Source organism: Caretta caretta, chromosome 2 (genome assembly GCF_965140235.1).
Source record: "Caretta caretta isolate rCarCar2 chromosome 2, rCarCar1.hap1, whole genome shotgun sequence".
Classification (NCBI taxonomy): Eukaryota; Metazoa; Chordata; order Testudines; family Cheloniidae; genus Caretta; species Caretta caretta.
Genome location: NC_134207.1, coordinates 249,366,649 through 249,381,409, shown reverse-complemented (window position 1 = coordinate 249,381,409; position 14,761 = coordinate 249,366,649). Strand labels below are relative to the sequence as shown.

The following is a 14,761-nucleotide window of genomic DNA, read 5'->3' as shown; positions in this document are numbered from 1 at the left end:
TGAGGCTCCATCTTGGGCTAAGGCGGCTGAGAAGGAACTGAGAGGGCGGTTCACCTGTGCAACGCTATATTGCACTGGTGCATGGCACAAGATGTATGCGCAGGCCAAACGGGCACTGCTACCTAAAATCTCCGATGTGAGGTGCAGAAGGCAAAAATGTTCCAAGAGTGGAGCACCCTTAGGGACACTACTCAAAGAAGAAAGGATAATTCTTCCACTAAGGAAGCTTTCAGATGGCTTTCACAGTCCTTGAGGGCTCTCAGAGCACAACTCACACAAATAAGAGAAACCTTCATTTGGATGATCCTTCCAAAGGCATCACAGGCAGCACATGTACTATTAGTAATGAACAGAGCTTGGCATCTCTCATGAGGAATACCGCAGGACTAGGTGAACAGATCAACTGGGCCAACACTGTGAAGATTAATGGAACTAACTGAGCCAAACATGTCAACGCCTAACAATGAGCAAGTGCATCAAGAGAATGCTCACTACAAGGCAGAATTAAGATAGCAAAAACAAGTGCAAGGAGGGGAAGAAGAGTCTGGTGTTTCTAAGTTGTCTGCTCAAGTAGTGAAAGAGGAACTGGGGTAGTGATTATTCAGAATGGTGGGGGGAAACTCCTCATATGACTTAACACTGAATATTTTGTTCTGCAGGGGAGCCTCAAGAGCTATCTGCCAGACTCTGTGAAATTAGAGCACTCTCTTTTGTTTAGAAAGAAAAGGAGTACTTGTGGAACCTTAGAGACTAGCAAATTTATTTGAGCATAAGCTTTTGTGAGCTACAGCTCACTTCATCGGATGCATGAAGTGAGCTGTAGCTCACGAAAGCTTATGCTCAAATAAATTTGTTAGTCTCTAAGGTGCCACAAGTACTCCTTTTCTTTTTGCGAATACAGACAAACACGGCTGCTACTCTGAAACCTCTTTTGTTTAGGAAATTCCAAGGACCCCACTCCAGCCACTTTTTAGTTCATGGCATCATCCAAACACCATATGAAAACACAATTGCAGAAAGACAGACAAGGGACATGCGCACATATGCCATGCAAGCACTAGAATTAAAAATAATTTAAAATAAAAGAATACAGGTTTCTAGGAAGTCATTCATCTATATTTTAAATTTGCCACAATTTTAACCTGTGATATTAAAGTTTACCTTAAAAGCTTTAAAATATTCTGGCAGTACAGAGGCAAACTTTCTGATTGTGTAACCTTTGGCTTCTTCATTGTGATCCAGTGCTTTGTGAATACTTCTCCAGAGAATTACAGTAATCTCCAGTAAACTTGCCATGGAAGCCACATCGTTTATTGACAACACATTATTTAGCATCTAAAATGCAAACATTTGGGGATTAAAATAGCTAACACTGTATAATATGAATGAAGGTTAAAATTATGTTTCAAAAATTGAAAACCTTTTTCTGAACTCTTCATTTAACAAAGGAGCTATGCTTACTATATGGGGATGTGAATGTCGCAACTCAGACTTAATCTGTGCATAAATATAGTCATTTTGATAGATCCATATTTGAATAAATAAAATTGCAAAATAATTTCTACTATTGTATACTTAGAATAACCATCAGCATGAGACAAGCACCCATTTTAAGTATGCCTGGAATTCCTCTTGCTTCTTAAGCTACTTGCCACTCTTTCTCACATCACAGTAGTGGCTTGATCGCCACTTTTTCCTGTCTTCCTATCCCTAGAGATCACCATTTGTTCCCCTTATGGTCTCCCTCTTTCATGTTCACTTTCCTGTCTCTCACAACATAAGTGCTATTTTAAAAAGTTGTTAGTACTCAGCATAAAGTAAAAGCCTTATTTTACTTACACTTATATTCTCTTTTTCACTTTCTTCTTCTTCATCTTCATCATCTTTATTTTCTTTTATTGCTCTCTGAATGCAGGCATTCAAGCAGCGCCGAATAGTGAGCATGAATTTAGCTAAATTTTGAAAGTAGATAATTTAGACAACCATTCCACTTAAGAACCCTTTATCAGCAACAGATGATATTACAGGTAATTATAAAAATTTGAGGAAGTGGGAGATAAGAACCAGACACAGCTAGTATATAAGATACCAATTCCATTAAAGTAAATTTAATATATTCAACTATGAAACACTTGTGGTTTAAGTAATCACCGCCCTTTCTGATCCAATCATTGAAAACAACAAAACAAAAAACAAAACAAAAAATACACAATCCCCTTGTTTGGTATTTTTCTCCAGAGAAAAGATCACAGGAAGCTATACTAAATTTATTTGCAATAGCTATTACTTCAATGAACTATTCTCAAAACATGATGGCTCTCTGTGACATGGAGACTCCTTGGCAAAGGGTCCCCTGTTATTTGCAAACTCTCACCTCAGAGCTAAGACACCCACTGCACCAAACTCAGTTTTACAGGAGATTTATCCATAATGAGTAACGTAAGGTATCTGCAGAAAACTCCTGGTCAAGACTCAATCATTTCAAGATGTATGTATGTATGGATAATATTTCAAGAATAATGTATTTATATTGAAAGTATGCTTTATGGACTTGGGAGTAAAAATTGGGCTTGGTCTACACTAGAAGATTAGGCTGTTGAGTTACCATGGTGAAAAATCCACACCAGAGTGGCATTGCTAAACCCCGCAGTGCAGACAGCACTAGGTCAATGGAAAAATTCTTCTATTGACCTAGCTACTTTCTCTTGGGGAAATGGATTACCTAGGAGGATGGGTAGCATTTTAAATGTAGATGTACCCTAAGTCATCGGGGTAGTGTGTCTTGGTGATGAGCCATTAAAGCAAGAGGGAGCTGTCACTCAGACAGCAAAGTAATGAAAGGCTCTATTATTTACCTTTGCCACAACCCAGAACAATGGAAAGCCATCAAAGACAACACAAAACAATATAAACCACTTGGAGGTGACAAGGAACATTATAGCAGGCAGAAGATCACCCTGGTTGTGAATAAATACAAAAGACTGTTGTACATTTGTATCACCAAATGTAAGGAAAGGTTCTGTATCCATTCACTGAAGAAATCCTTTAAGGAGCAGGGGACTTTCATGAATGTTTGGATCCTGATTCTTGTGAAACCAGCCAGCTCTCCACGGGGCTGAACTTTCTGGGGGTAGGAAGCTTACTTTATTATATAGGAAAGGTAACTATTGACAAGAGTAAACCTAGGTTCACATGTTATGATTTTGTTTTGTGTTGTAATCAGTTGTTCCCATCACTTTCTTTCACTTCTAGTTAAATCTTTATTCTTTCTTAAAACAAATCTACTTTTGTTTTATTGTAAGTGCTTACAAGTACTGTGTGGTTTACAGAAGCAATGGTTTAAGATAAAACTGGTAATCTGGGGTACACTGCACCTTTGGAGGCTGATGATCTGGAATTTCTGTGAGTAACCAATGTCAGAGGCTTGATATCAAAAAGGAATGATTCCAAGTGATTCAGGGTGCACCTATTGTTAACCTGCAAGATGAAGTTAGGGCTGGCATAGTCCGGAGAAGCGTGGTCGATTGGCTGAGAGGCTGGTTGGTGTCAGGGAGAGGATACCCAGCAACCACAAGGAAGACTCCCTCTCCCTGAAGGTAGGGAGTAAAAGTGACTGAGTCTTATGTGCCCTGATAACCATCACTCCCCCCAGACATAAATCCACAATCTTTACAGAACACATAATTAGGCTACTATCTTTGAAATCTCTCAGTGTCCACACAACCACCCTCATCTCTAGAATGCATGTGTAGGGATTGTTCTTTGGGTGACCTGATGTCTTGAGCATGGAATCAACCTGTGCAGATTCCTTATTTCTTTCTGACATTAGCAAGTTCTGGAAATAAAACCACTCTGCTAGTTTGCTTGCTGGCATGGATTCAATAGCATTCTTCGCTAGAAAGAAAACTTCCTGCAATGTATCTCCCTGATACTGCTGGTCTAAGAACATTTTCAATTAGGGAAATTTGGAAGAATTTTTCAGAAGAGACTTTTGTAGAGTCAGCCATTTGACAATACTGAAGGCCCCCAAGTACTGGAGACAAACTAAGTGTTAAACAAGTAATATAAAATTGACATTTCCAGGACTCTTGTAGTGTCCAGTACTTTACCTATGTTGGTGGGAGCAGTATACTCATAAGCATACTGATAGAACTTTCTGGCTGCTGCTGGATTCATCTGGATTAGTGTAACACAGCGTTCACACCATACCTCCTCAAGTTGATTAACAGGCAAGAAAGAGTTGAATAGGAGATTTACTAAGCGGCGTGACACAGGACGTGAATCAACTTCAAGACGAGTCAGAAGATGCTCCATGGGACAAATTTTCCAGAACTTTTGAAATTTTTTTTTAAAAGTGAGAAGGGGAGGAAGTTAAAGGGGCAACAGAAGAAGGGAAAGAGAAACAAGATATTACAATTTTTTTTGGTTAACAGTACTTTCTGCACCAAAACACTGACTGAACAAAAGTAAAATGTATTGTTTAGGAGTAAAATACTAAAATACATAGCACTATATAGAACCAGTACTCTAGCATTATTCAGGTGCAATACATAGCATATTGAGTGTATTAGTCAAATTCCATCTCTTGCAATTACAATCCAGTGTACCTAAAATTCTTTATTCAGTTCAGTTGATAAGGAAGAATTACTTACCTGCAGTAGTAATACTTTGAAAATATCATCGCAAAAACTGTTATTCAGGATTCTTACTCAGGTCTCACTCCCAGCTTCAGAGAGAGTTAAATTCCCTACCTATGAAAATTTTAGGTTCTGAGGCAGCTGTAAGGGTGACTAGTGCACAAGCTACCTTCCAGATATATCCACCAAAGATTAGCCCATGCCATCAGCTGCCGCTACTTCAGTCCTGTCTCAGCTACTGCATTACAGACATGGAATGCAGGAAGTAAATTCTTAGTTATGCAATAGTAATGCTACTACTTTACATCTGTCATTTTTGTGGCAAGGTCTTGAATTAATTAGGTCTATGCTTTTAGATATGTGATTTCAAAAAAAGTTTTGGAATTGTTATTAGGCACTGAAAAATCTTCTTCCTTATGGCTCACTAAATACAGCAGTTTTTCCCTTGTGGTTACAAAATATGGTGTTACCGCATGCAGCTCAATAGATCAGCCTCTCCTAATAATCACTTTACTAACAAGGGCTTATTGAAAACATATTTTCCAACATTCAATACTTAACAAAAGTACACATTTCCTATTTATTTAAAGGAAAACAGTTACTAACCTTTTGTAACTGTTGTTCCTCAACGTGTATTGCACATGTTCATTCCAGGTGTGCGTGCACCCTGTGCACAGTCATTAGAAATTTTTTCCTCAGTGGTACCCATTAGGGCAGCTTAAGCACCTTCTTCTGCCATGCACCAGTGCATGCCAGTATGAAGGGCTCACCCATCCCTGAGCTCCCTCACTTCCTTCTTGCCGGACAACTCTGAAGCCAAGGGGTAGGAGGGCAAGTCGTGGAATGGACATGTACAACTCATCTCTAAGAACAACAGATATGAAAGGCTAGAAGCAATTTTTTTTTGGAGTGATTGCACATGTATATTCCACTCAGTGACTCAGAAGCCATAACGTATGATGGAGTTCATGTACACACAGACTGGAGTACAATTTGTCCAAATTTAGCATCATGTCTGGAGTACGGAGTACTGGCATAATGGATGCAAAGGTATGAACTGAACACTAGACTGCCACTCCACAAATGTCCTGGATTTAGACTTGAGCGAGGAACACTCTAGAGGCTGCCTGCCATATCATGGAATGTACTGTCAGTCTGCCCAGCAGGGAAATGCCTACCAGATCATAACAAACATGAAGGCAGAAAGTTATCCAAGACAAAATTCTTTGCAAAGAGACGGGATGACCCTTCATCTGCCTGCTATGGCCACCAATAGCTGGGCTGACAAACAAAACGCTTTAATCCTCCCTATGTAGGATACCAACACTCTTCTGACATCTAAGGTGTGCAAACGTTGCTCCTCTGTTGGCATGTGGTTTGGGGTAAAATGTAGGAAAGTAAATTGACTGGTTAATATGAAAATTAAATACCACTTTTGAGAGAAATCTTGGATGAGGGCACAAGTACACCTTATCCTTAAAAGGATATTGTATAAGGTGGTTCGGATGTCAGAGCACGCAATTTGGCTACCTTCCTGTCCGAAGCGATAGCTATCAGGAAAGCCACCTTTAGAGATAGATGCAGTAAGGAACATGTTGTTAGAGGCTTAAATGGTGGCCCCATGAGCTTTGACAAATCTAAAGTTCAAGTTCTGGTGGGGATAAGTTCCCTTATTTGAGGGTACAACTTTTCCAGTCCCTTCACAAATCTGATCGTTATATCATTAGAAAATATAGAATGGTTATCTACATAGGGATGGAAAACTGATATTACTACCAGAATCATTTGGTAGAAGAATCATTAACTACTGCTGTTTAAGTGCAATAAATAGTCCTCTATCCAGCATAATAAATAAATGCTGGAGAGAGGACTGCATTGGCGAGACCCCCAAACTGGCAAGACCAGACCGAAAAAGGCCTCCATTTTGACATGTAAGCAGCTCTGCTAGAGGGCTTTCTAACAAGACATGGTGAACTTGCTTCAAGCAAGACTCCCTCTAAGACTTTGCCATGGAGCCTCCAGGCTGTTAAATGAAGGACCACAGGTTTGGTGGAGCAGCTGACCATTATCTTTGGAGATCAAGTTCAGGTACAACAGGAGCGAAACTGGAGCTGCAACTGACAGATCCAATACAATAGCGAACGAGTGTATCAAGGCTAGTAACATAGCATAGTAACATTGGGGTTAGTAACATAACTTAGACCTGATCCTGCTTGTTCTTTAGGAGGACTCTTTGCAGGAATGGGATTGTGGGGAAAAGCATAGTAGAGCTTGTTTGTCCAGGGTAGCAGGAAACCATCTGCGATGGAACCACGACTCTGGCCTTGTAAGGAGCAAAATTGTTGGCATTTCTTGTTGCCCTTGTTTGCAAATAGGTCTGTCTGAAAAATTGGGAAAACTGTCTGGATGCATTTGGGCAGAGAAACCATTCATGACAACTTGTAAATGATCTGCTTAGGTGATCCACCAACTCATTCTGCATCCCTGGAAGGTAAGCGGCTTCGAGACGGATTGAATCGGCAATGAAAAAGTTCCACAGGTGAACTGCCTCCTGACAAAGAAGAGATGAGTGGGTTCCCCCTGCCTGTTGAGGTAAAACATTGCCACAGTAGTGTCTGAGACACCAAACAAGCTTTTGGCCTTAACATGTGGTAGGAAGGCCTGACACGCAAGGCAGACAGCCCTTAGCTCTCTGACACTGATGTGAAGAAAGAGATCCCTTGAGGCCCACAAACTTTGAGTTCGGAGGGCATCCAGATAAGCTCCCCACACCTGGACAGATGCATCTATCACCAGTAAAGGCTCGGGGCAGACAAAGGGAACACCCACACAAACATTGAGTGAGTCTGTCCACTTATCTAGCAAGGTTGGTACCTGTGAAGGCACAGTGAGCACAGTGGTAACTTGGTGAATAAATGGAGGCCAGCCAACTTTGATGAGTCCTGATTTGCAGCCTGGTATGTTGGACTACATGTGTGTATGAAGTCATACAGGAGTTTCATACAGTTTTGAGTTGATGTTGGGGGGAACATTAAGGTCTGCCACAAGAGAATGAATTGTTTGGAATCTTGTGTCTGGAAGGAAAGCTCTGGCCTGAGCAGAGTCCAATAGTGCGCCTATAAAAACCCTATTCTCTGCACTGGACAAAGGAAAGACTGATCAACTTAGACAAACAGACCTAGAGCTTTGAAGGATGATGGGATGAGTTGTACACTGGAGAGAACCTGAGCCCTAGACCAGCCCTTAACTAGCCAGTCATCCAGGTATTCCTAGTCTCCTCTGAAATGCTGCTACCAGACATATTTTGTGAAAACCTGAGAAGCTGCTGACAGGCCAAAAGGCAGCACAGTGAACTGATAATGAAAGTGATGAACCTGAAAAACTTTCTGTGACCTTGATAAAATGCCACATGAGAGTAGTCATCTCTTAAATTGAGGGCAGCATACCAGTCTCCAGGATACAGGTATAGAATAATGGAAAGCTGGAAGGCAAGGTGACCACATGAAACTATCTTTCTGAAGTATTTGTTGGTGCAGGTCTAAAATTGGTCTGAGATCTCCCTTTGGTTTCAGGATTAGGAAATAACAGGAAAAGAACCCTTTTCCTCTGTGACACTGCAGAACCTCTTCTATGGCTCCTACCTGAAGGAGAGACTGAACCTCCTGTAGTAGGAGTGCCTCGTGAGTGGCCCCTGAAGAGAGACAGGGCAGGGGGGTTGGGTAGAAATAAATTGGAGGGTATATCCCACTTCCAGTGCTTAATACCCATCAGTCTGAGCTAATCCAGGACCAAGCACTGGGGAAGTGGGAAAAGCAGTTTGCAAGTGTGGGGAAAATGGAAACTGGCATGGCGAGCTTTAGCATCTCATCAAAATGCCTGTTTAGCTTCCCCTGGGTGTCTAGATGGAACAGACCGTGACGCTGAGACAGAAGGAGAAAGAGGTCTATATCTACAACCCCTACTCTTTTTTTCTCTGCAGATCCTGCCAAGGAGCAAGGACAAAGTAATAGTGGGTCTGCTGTGGGTGTAAGTGCTAACTGGGTGGGACTGGAGTATACACCCACAAAAACTTCTTCCACTGAATGCATCCGATGAAGTGAGCTGTAGCTCATGAAAGCTTATTCTCAAATAAATTTGTTAGTCTCTAAGGTGCCACAAGTACTCCTTTTCTTTTTGCAAAAACTTTAGAGTTGCCCTGTCAAGTCCTTCAAGCCAGGGATTTTAGAGTTAGTTTGCTCCAAAAACAGTGAAGACCCTTCAAAGGGCAGGTCCTGTAAAGTCTGTTGAATCTCTTGTGGAAGCCCCAAAGATTGCAGCCAACAGCTCCTGCACATGGCCACTGCAGAAACCATGGACCTAGCTGCCGAGTCCAGTGCATCCAGTGCAGCCTACAGCGCAGATCTTGCTACAGATTTCCCCTAATAAGATAACGAGGGGAACTCCTACCTAGCATCCTCTGGCAGCATGTCTCTAAATTTAAAATGGAATCCCAAACATCAAAATCATACCATCCCAAAAGTGCTGGCTGGTTGGCAATCCTGAGTTGCAACCTCCCAGTAGAATAAAAACTGCTATATCAAACAGATGTAGGGTTTTGGGGTTTTTTTTCATCTTTTGATTTGGGGGTCACATCTTGTTACCCTTGTTGGTCCCCTTCATTGGACACTGACAACACAAGAGACCCTCACCTAAATTGAGGCTGGAGGAAGGGGTCTGCCAGAGAGCCGTAATAGAGTCCATACTAGCCTTGTTAACAGGGAGACCTCTCTTGAAAGCCAGGCTGTAGCCAAAATGTCAACAGGCATTAAGAGGGTTCTTTAACCTCCTTCACCTGGATCCTCACCCTCTTCAACAGCTCTTGGTGGCCTTACAGTCATCTGGGGGAGGCAAAATGCCCAAGGAGACTGCTTCACCAGAAGAAGAGGCCAGCACAAGCTGACACTGCTCTTCCTCCACTAGATATCCAGCAAGGTCCTCCAGGAACCACCTCTTGCTGTTTGGTATGGGGACTGGCACCAGGCTCAGGAACACAGTGCCTGGCGAGTAGGTGCCCCATGCCTCTCTGAGGACACAGAACAGGAACATCTCCGATATGACCTAGAATCCTGAAGGAAACCCCATGGATTCCAAAATGGGCCCCGGTGACCCCCTAGCCATTGAGGGGGTGGCCAAAGGTTCCCGAGCAGAGAAGTAGTGCCTTAGTGGAGTGGAATGAAAGTGGCTCTGAGGGTGGGAAACATAGGAGCCAATCTCCGATTCAGTGGAGGACAACTCTCCCCCCTGCAGACCAAGTAGGGGCTAGTCCCAATGATGTCGGAGTCCAATGCCAAGTCAGAGAAGGACACTGAGCAGCCAATGTTGCAAGTTTCCCCTTTGATGGTACTGATGATTTGCAATTTGAAGCAATGGAGGTTGACATGGTACCAAGCGCTGCAACACCCCTGTCTGCTGGTACTGAGAGCACAGTCTCCTGCACTGTCAGAGAAACTGGCACTGAAAGGCTCAGCAGATCTCTTGCTGCCACAAACTCCTCCAGTGTGGTCACTACGAGATGGTCTCAGAATGGCATGGTACCACAGTTGTAGAAGGCATTCCCTCAGGCTTCAGACGTGACTGCATCTGCTTTGGTGCTGAATCAATGGTGCCAGCTTCTGCGGTGCCACAGAAGAGCAGTGCTTAGGTTTTGGCCTCACCCTATTCTGATCCCTATGCCTGGCAACCTTCCCCTCTCAGTGGTCTGTTTAAGAGGTCTTATGCCTCTTCCTAGACAGATGGTGCACTGGGACTCAGGCAGCATAGAAGGTGCACTCCTAATGAAAGCTGAAGCACTCAGTGCAGGGTAGGACTGACCAGGCTCTAACAGAGGACTTAAGGCTGCCTCAATGAGCAAAAACTTTAGCCGGCCTTCTCTGTCTTTCCTTGTCCAACGCTTAAAGTCTCTGTAGTTCTGACAATGAATATGAACTTCTCCTAAACACTTAAAGCAGCTTGAGTGTGGATAGCTCACAGGCATTGGCCTAGTGCAAGAGATGCAGGATGAAGCCCAGTGATCAAGGCATCATACAGTACCAAGTAATAGACAAAAACCCCCAATTGAGCCAAAAAAGAAAAAACTTACACTAAGTACTAAACCAATACATCTAGTAAACTATGTACAATTAATTTACAATCAACACACAGAGCACTGGCTAAGGCAAGCCAAGCAATTCCAATGACTCACAGGCTGAAGGAACTGATGAAGCTTGGGGGCAGCTTGACCCTTTATACCACCATGTGGCAGCAAAGGATGCTCGAGCCACCTGACGGGTATCACAGAGAGAAAAATTTCTGATGGCTGTGAGCACGAATATCAAGAGTAGAATGGACATGTGCAAATCTCTCGAAGAAGAAATGTAACTTATGACAAAACATGTAAGAGTATCAATATTAAACAGTCTGTTTTAAAACAACAACACATCCATCTATTTTAACAAAACGAAGGTAAATAGATTTTGGAAAAATTTTAAATTTAGTGCACATGCAGAGTGAGAAAGCTTACCTCACATTCCCTTTTGGAAAAACATTTTACACAACAATTTTCAAGCACAGTAAGCCAACATGTCAATGGAGAGGCAGCTTAATTAACTCAACCTACTGGAAATAAAACTAATAGCAATCTACTGCTATAGCTCATCTCTACTAAAAAATTTAGAATATTTTAAACAATACAGCTCTGCATGCAAACTTAATCACTATATCAATTTTTTTAAAATAAATACTCAGACCACATAGGGAACATTTCCAGAAACCTACATCTTAATATTCCAATAAGAATTTAGTATTACATGCCTACTTCTTTCCCTCTCAAATCTTTTTATACTAAACAAAATAAAGGTTACTTTAACCTACAATAAAAATAGGTGTCTGCACCATGTACAGAGAATAATAGGAATGGAGGACAGGGTTGTTGTTTTTTCCCCCCACTCTTACAAGAGACTCTTCTCATGGATATTTGCATGGTACTTTTATGTAATGCTTCCATGAACCTTGTATGTTTTACATAATATTAGGGGAGCCTAGAAAAACTAGTAACCAGAAAGTAAAATGAGATTTAACTTGTGAAGGTGCAAATTAATACATCTGGAAAACAGTCACAAAAGACAATATTCAGTGGCCGTGAAAACAACCACATATTGCCAATGATCTTCCACAATGAGGACTGTGGATCTTTGCAGTTACCCACTGCAATGTGGCTATACCGTTCATTAAGGCCTAAGTAATTAATTGAGTGTGAATACCTTGGAATTCTACTACTTCAATTTCCACATAGAAAACATTAAATGGGCACTCGGATCAGAAATGCAACAGATACAGTTCCATGTACAACCTTAATTCTTTTCGTTTTGCCTGTGCATTAGGATAGTGTGTAATCATGGAATCAAATTATTTCACAAATAACAGAAGAACAAATGTATGCTGTGATTGGAATGCTGTGCATTCATCTTTAGAATTTGTCTAAAGGCAAGAACTTCACGTTTCATTTCAGATCAAATTGAAAACTTTTTTTTTTTTAAATGTGACAAAAAAAGTCTTAAAAAACCTGGGTTTGGGTCAAAATGAAATGGTATATAGTTGGAAATCTCTCCCCTCACCACCCACTAATAAAGATAAAGTGAAAAAATGGCTGTGAGTTACAAACTACTGATGAAAGGAGGGCTGGCAGTGAACTTTACAAAAACGAGAAAGCTATAAAAATTAATACAATCATATTACTAGGGAAAATCTTTTTCTGTTATCAATCTACTGGAGACTACTTTTTCCTAGTGGAAAAATCAATTGCATAAACTTTCCTTAACAAGTTATTTTAATTAAACAGAAAAGGCTACATTAAAAGACCATTATGCTTCCTAAATCAAGCACTCAAAAGTTAGTAAATGACAAAATTAAGGTTGCCAGTGCACTATGACACAATCTTTAATTACAGGATAACATACTATTTTTTCCACAGCACCCTGCCTCCATCTGTGCACAGGATGGACGGTGCTCACTTAGTGAGTAGTTATTTGATATTTTGTTTTCTCCGCATTGTTCAGTATGTGTAGAACCCTGTGAAATTCTTTTTTCTTTTCAATAATTTTTCAGAAATTTTGTTTTATCTCTTGGGAGGGGAACAAAACAAAATAAAATGAACATTGCAGAAAAATTCCCAGGGACGGAAGAGGGCATGGAGAGCAAGCCTACTCCAGTCTAGTGAAGAAGGAAGATCCTAAGGGACAGGGCTGGAGAGTGAGACCACCTTGCACTCACCCTGCAGCGGTGCTCTGCATGTCATGCCCTGGCACATGAGGTCGCAGCACTGCTCAGTTTTGGCCCCATTGCCCTTCTGTCATCATGACAGAGGAGTGGCCAGGCCAAACCTGAGCAGCACTGCGACCCAGTGCACCTGTTTTATGGTGTTTTATTTTATGCTATTTCGCATTTGCAAAAAACACGAGGCTCTAAATATGTGGCTCCAGGCATTATTTACCACAGACTATTCAAACCCTGCCCAGAAGGCAGAACTATTGATCTCCTCATTGGCTTTTTCTATGGTACCCATTACAGCATTTCTTCACAAACATTAATATTCTATTTTCACACTATCCCTCTGAAATGAGAGGGTAGGATCATCCACATTTTATAGATGGGGAACTGAAGCAAAGAGAGATTAAGGTCAGAAGTACCCACTAATTTTCTGTGCCCAATTTGAGAAACCTAGGACTTGATTTTTGAAAATATGTAGCATAATACAGCAATTATGTTCCAAGCATGACTTCAGTTGAAGTCAATGGGAGCTCTGAGTGCTCAGTACTTCTGCAAGTGATACCCCGGGGTCTCAAGACAGGCACCCAGAAAATGAGGAACACAATTAATGGCCATCTCTGAAAAATGACTTCCTATCATCATGTATGAACTCTGTGGCAGAAGCATGAATAGAACCCAATTCTCCAGCATTCATCAGCTGCTCCAACCGTGAGACCAACTTTCTCTTTCTGAAATATCCTGCCTCATTCACTACACACCCTCCATCTTCTGTAACAAATGAGGCAGGAGTCCTACAGGCAACAGTCTGTTTTACTACACAACTTGATTGATCTGGTGGGAAAAAAATATGTGAACATGTAATTAAGAACCGATATAATGCACAGCCAGGCTTAATTCTGGCATTTCCTAACCCCAGAGTGCTTGACTTAATAATGTTCTTTTAATATTTCTTTAATAAGGCTAGGAAGTTGCACACAAAAAACCTAAAACCACCCAAACAAATTCTATCATGTGCCAACATATTAACACCTACATAGGTCATTAGAGGGCTGGAACCTTTAAATCCATGGCCCAGACCTCTTCCAGTTGAGCTGATAAGCAACAGAGCAATAGTAGGTTGTCATCCTCTATGTGGACTAACAACAGAATAGGAATGAGACACTTTGCCAGTACGCTTCACAGATATATATTGATGACAGAGGAATGGTGAGGCTTGGAATCTTGGGTTCCATTCTAGGATCTGGAGAAGAGTGTCCTCTAGTGGGCACAAACTTCTCTCCATTCTCCTACAACCTGTCCCTATAGATCTTCCCCACTCCTAGCTCATCATCCCAGTCCATTTACCTCCCCTAGCCAGTCTAAGTGTCCATTCCTCAGGCTTCTCATACAAGTCCCAGTTTCCTTGCCCAGCAAATCCTACTTCCCTAATCCCAGTCTCCCCCATTCTCAGTTCCCTACCCAGCCAGTTCCCCCCTACTCCTAGTTCTTCATACAATCTGTCTCCCTCACAATTTCCAGTAACTTCCTTCCCTATCTGCTCATGGGCCCAGTCTCCCTCCCCAGGCTCCTTATCCAATCTCAGTGTCCCATCCGAGCTCCTCATCAAATCTGTCTCCTCATTCCCCATCCCTCCCTGCTCTGGCTACAAGTCCCCTCCTCCTCTCCACACTGCCTGGCCATCAGTGGGGGGTGAAGAGGAGTGTCATTCAGAACACAGATCAGACAGGCTCCCAATTCCAGTGGATCTGGCACAGCCTGGAGCAACCAGAAACTGCAATTGCAGGGGAAGTCCTGCTCAACCAGTTGTAGTTCTGGGCTGCAGCACATTCTTAATAGGCAAC

General features: G+C 41.9%; 1 protein-coding gene across 4 annotated transcripts in view; it reads right to left on the bottom strand.

The window, feature by feature from the left end:
- NCAPG2 (non-SMC condensin II complex subunit G2) overlaps positions 1-14,761 on the bottom strand; it is a 119,031-nt gene that overhangs the window by 45,056 nt on the left and 59,214 nt on the right. For all 4 annotated transcript variants that reach the window (XM_048837631.2, XM_075125988.1, XM_048837633.2 and 1 more), the window contains 3 exons: positions 4,110-4,332; positions 1,840-1,952; positions 1,162-1,335 (listed from right to left, as the gene is read on the bottom strand). In XM_048837631.2, coding sequence (XP_048693588.2) covers positions 1,162-1,335; positions 1,840-1,952; positions 4,110-4,332 — 510 coding nt within the window. The remainder of the gene's footprint in view (positions 1-1,161; positions 1,336-1,839; positions 1,953-4,109; positions 4,333-14,761) is intronic.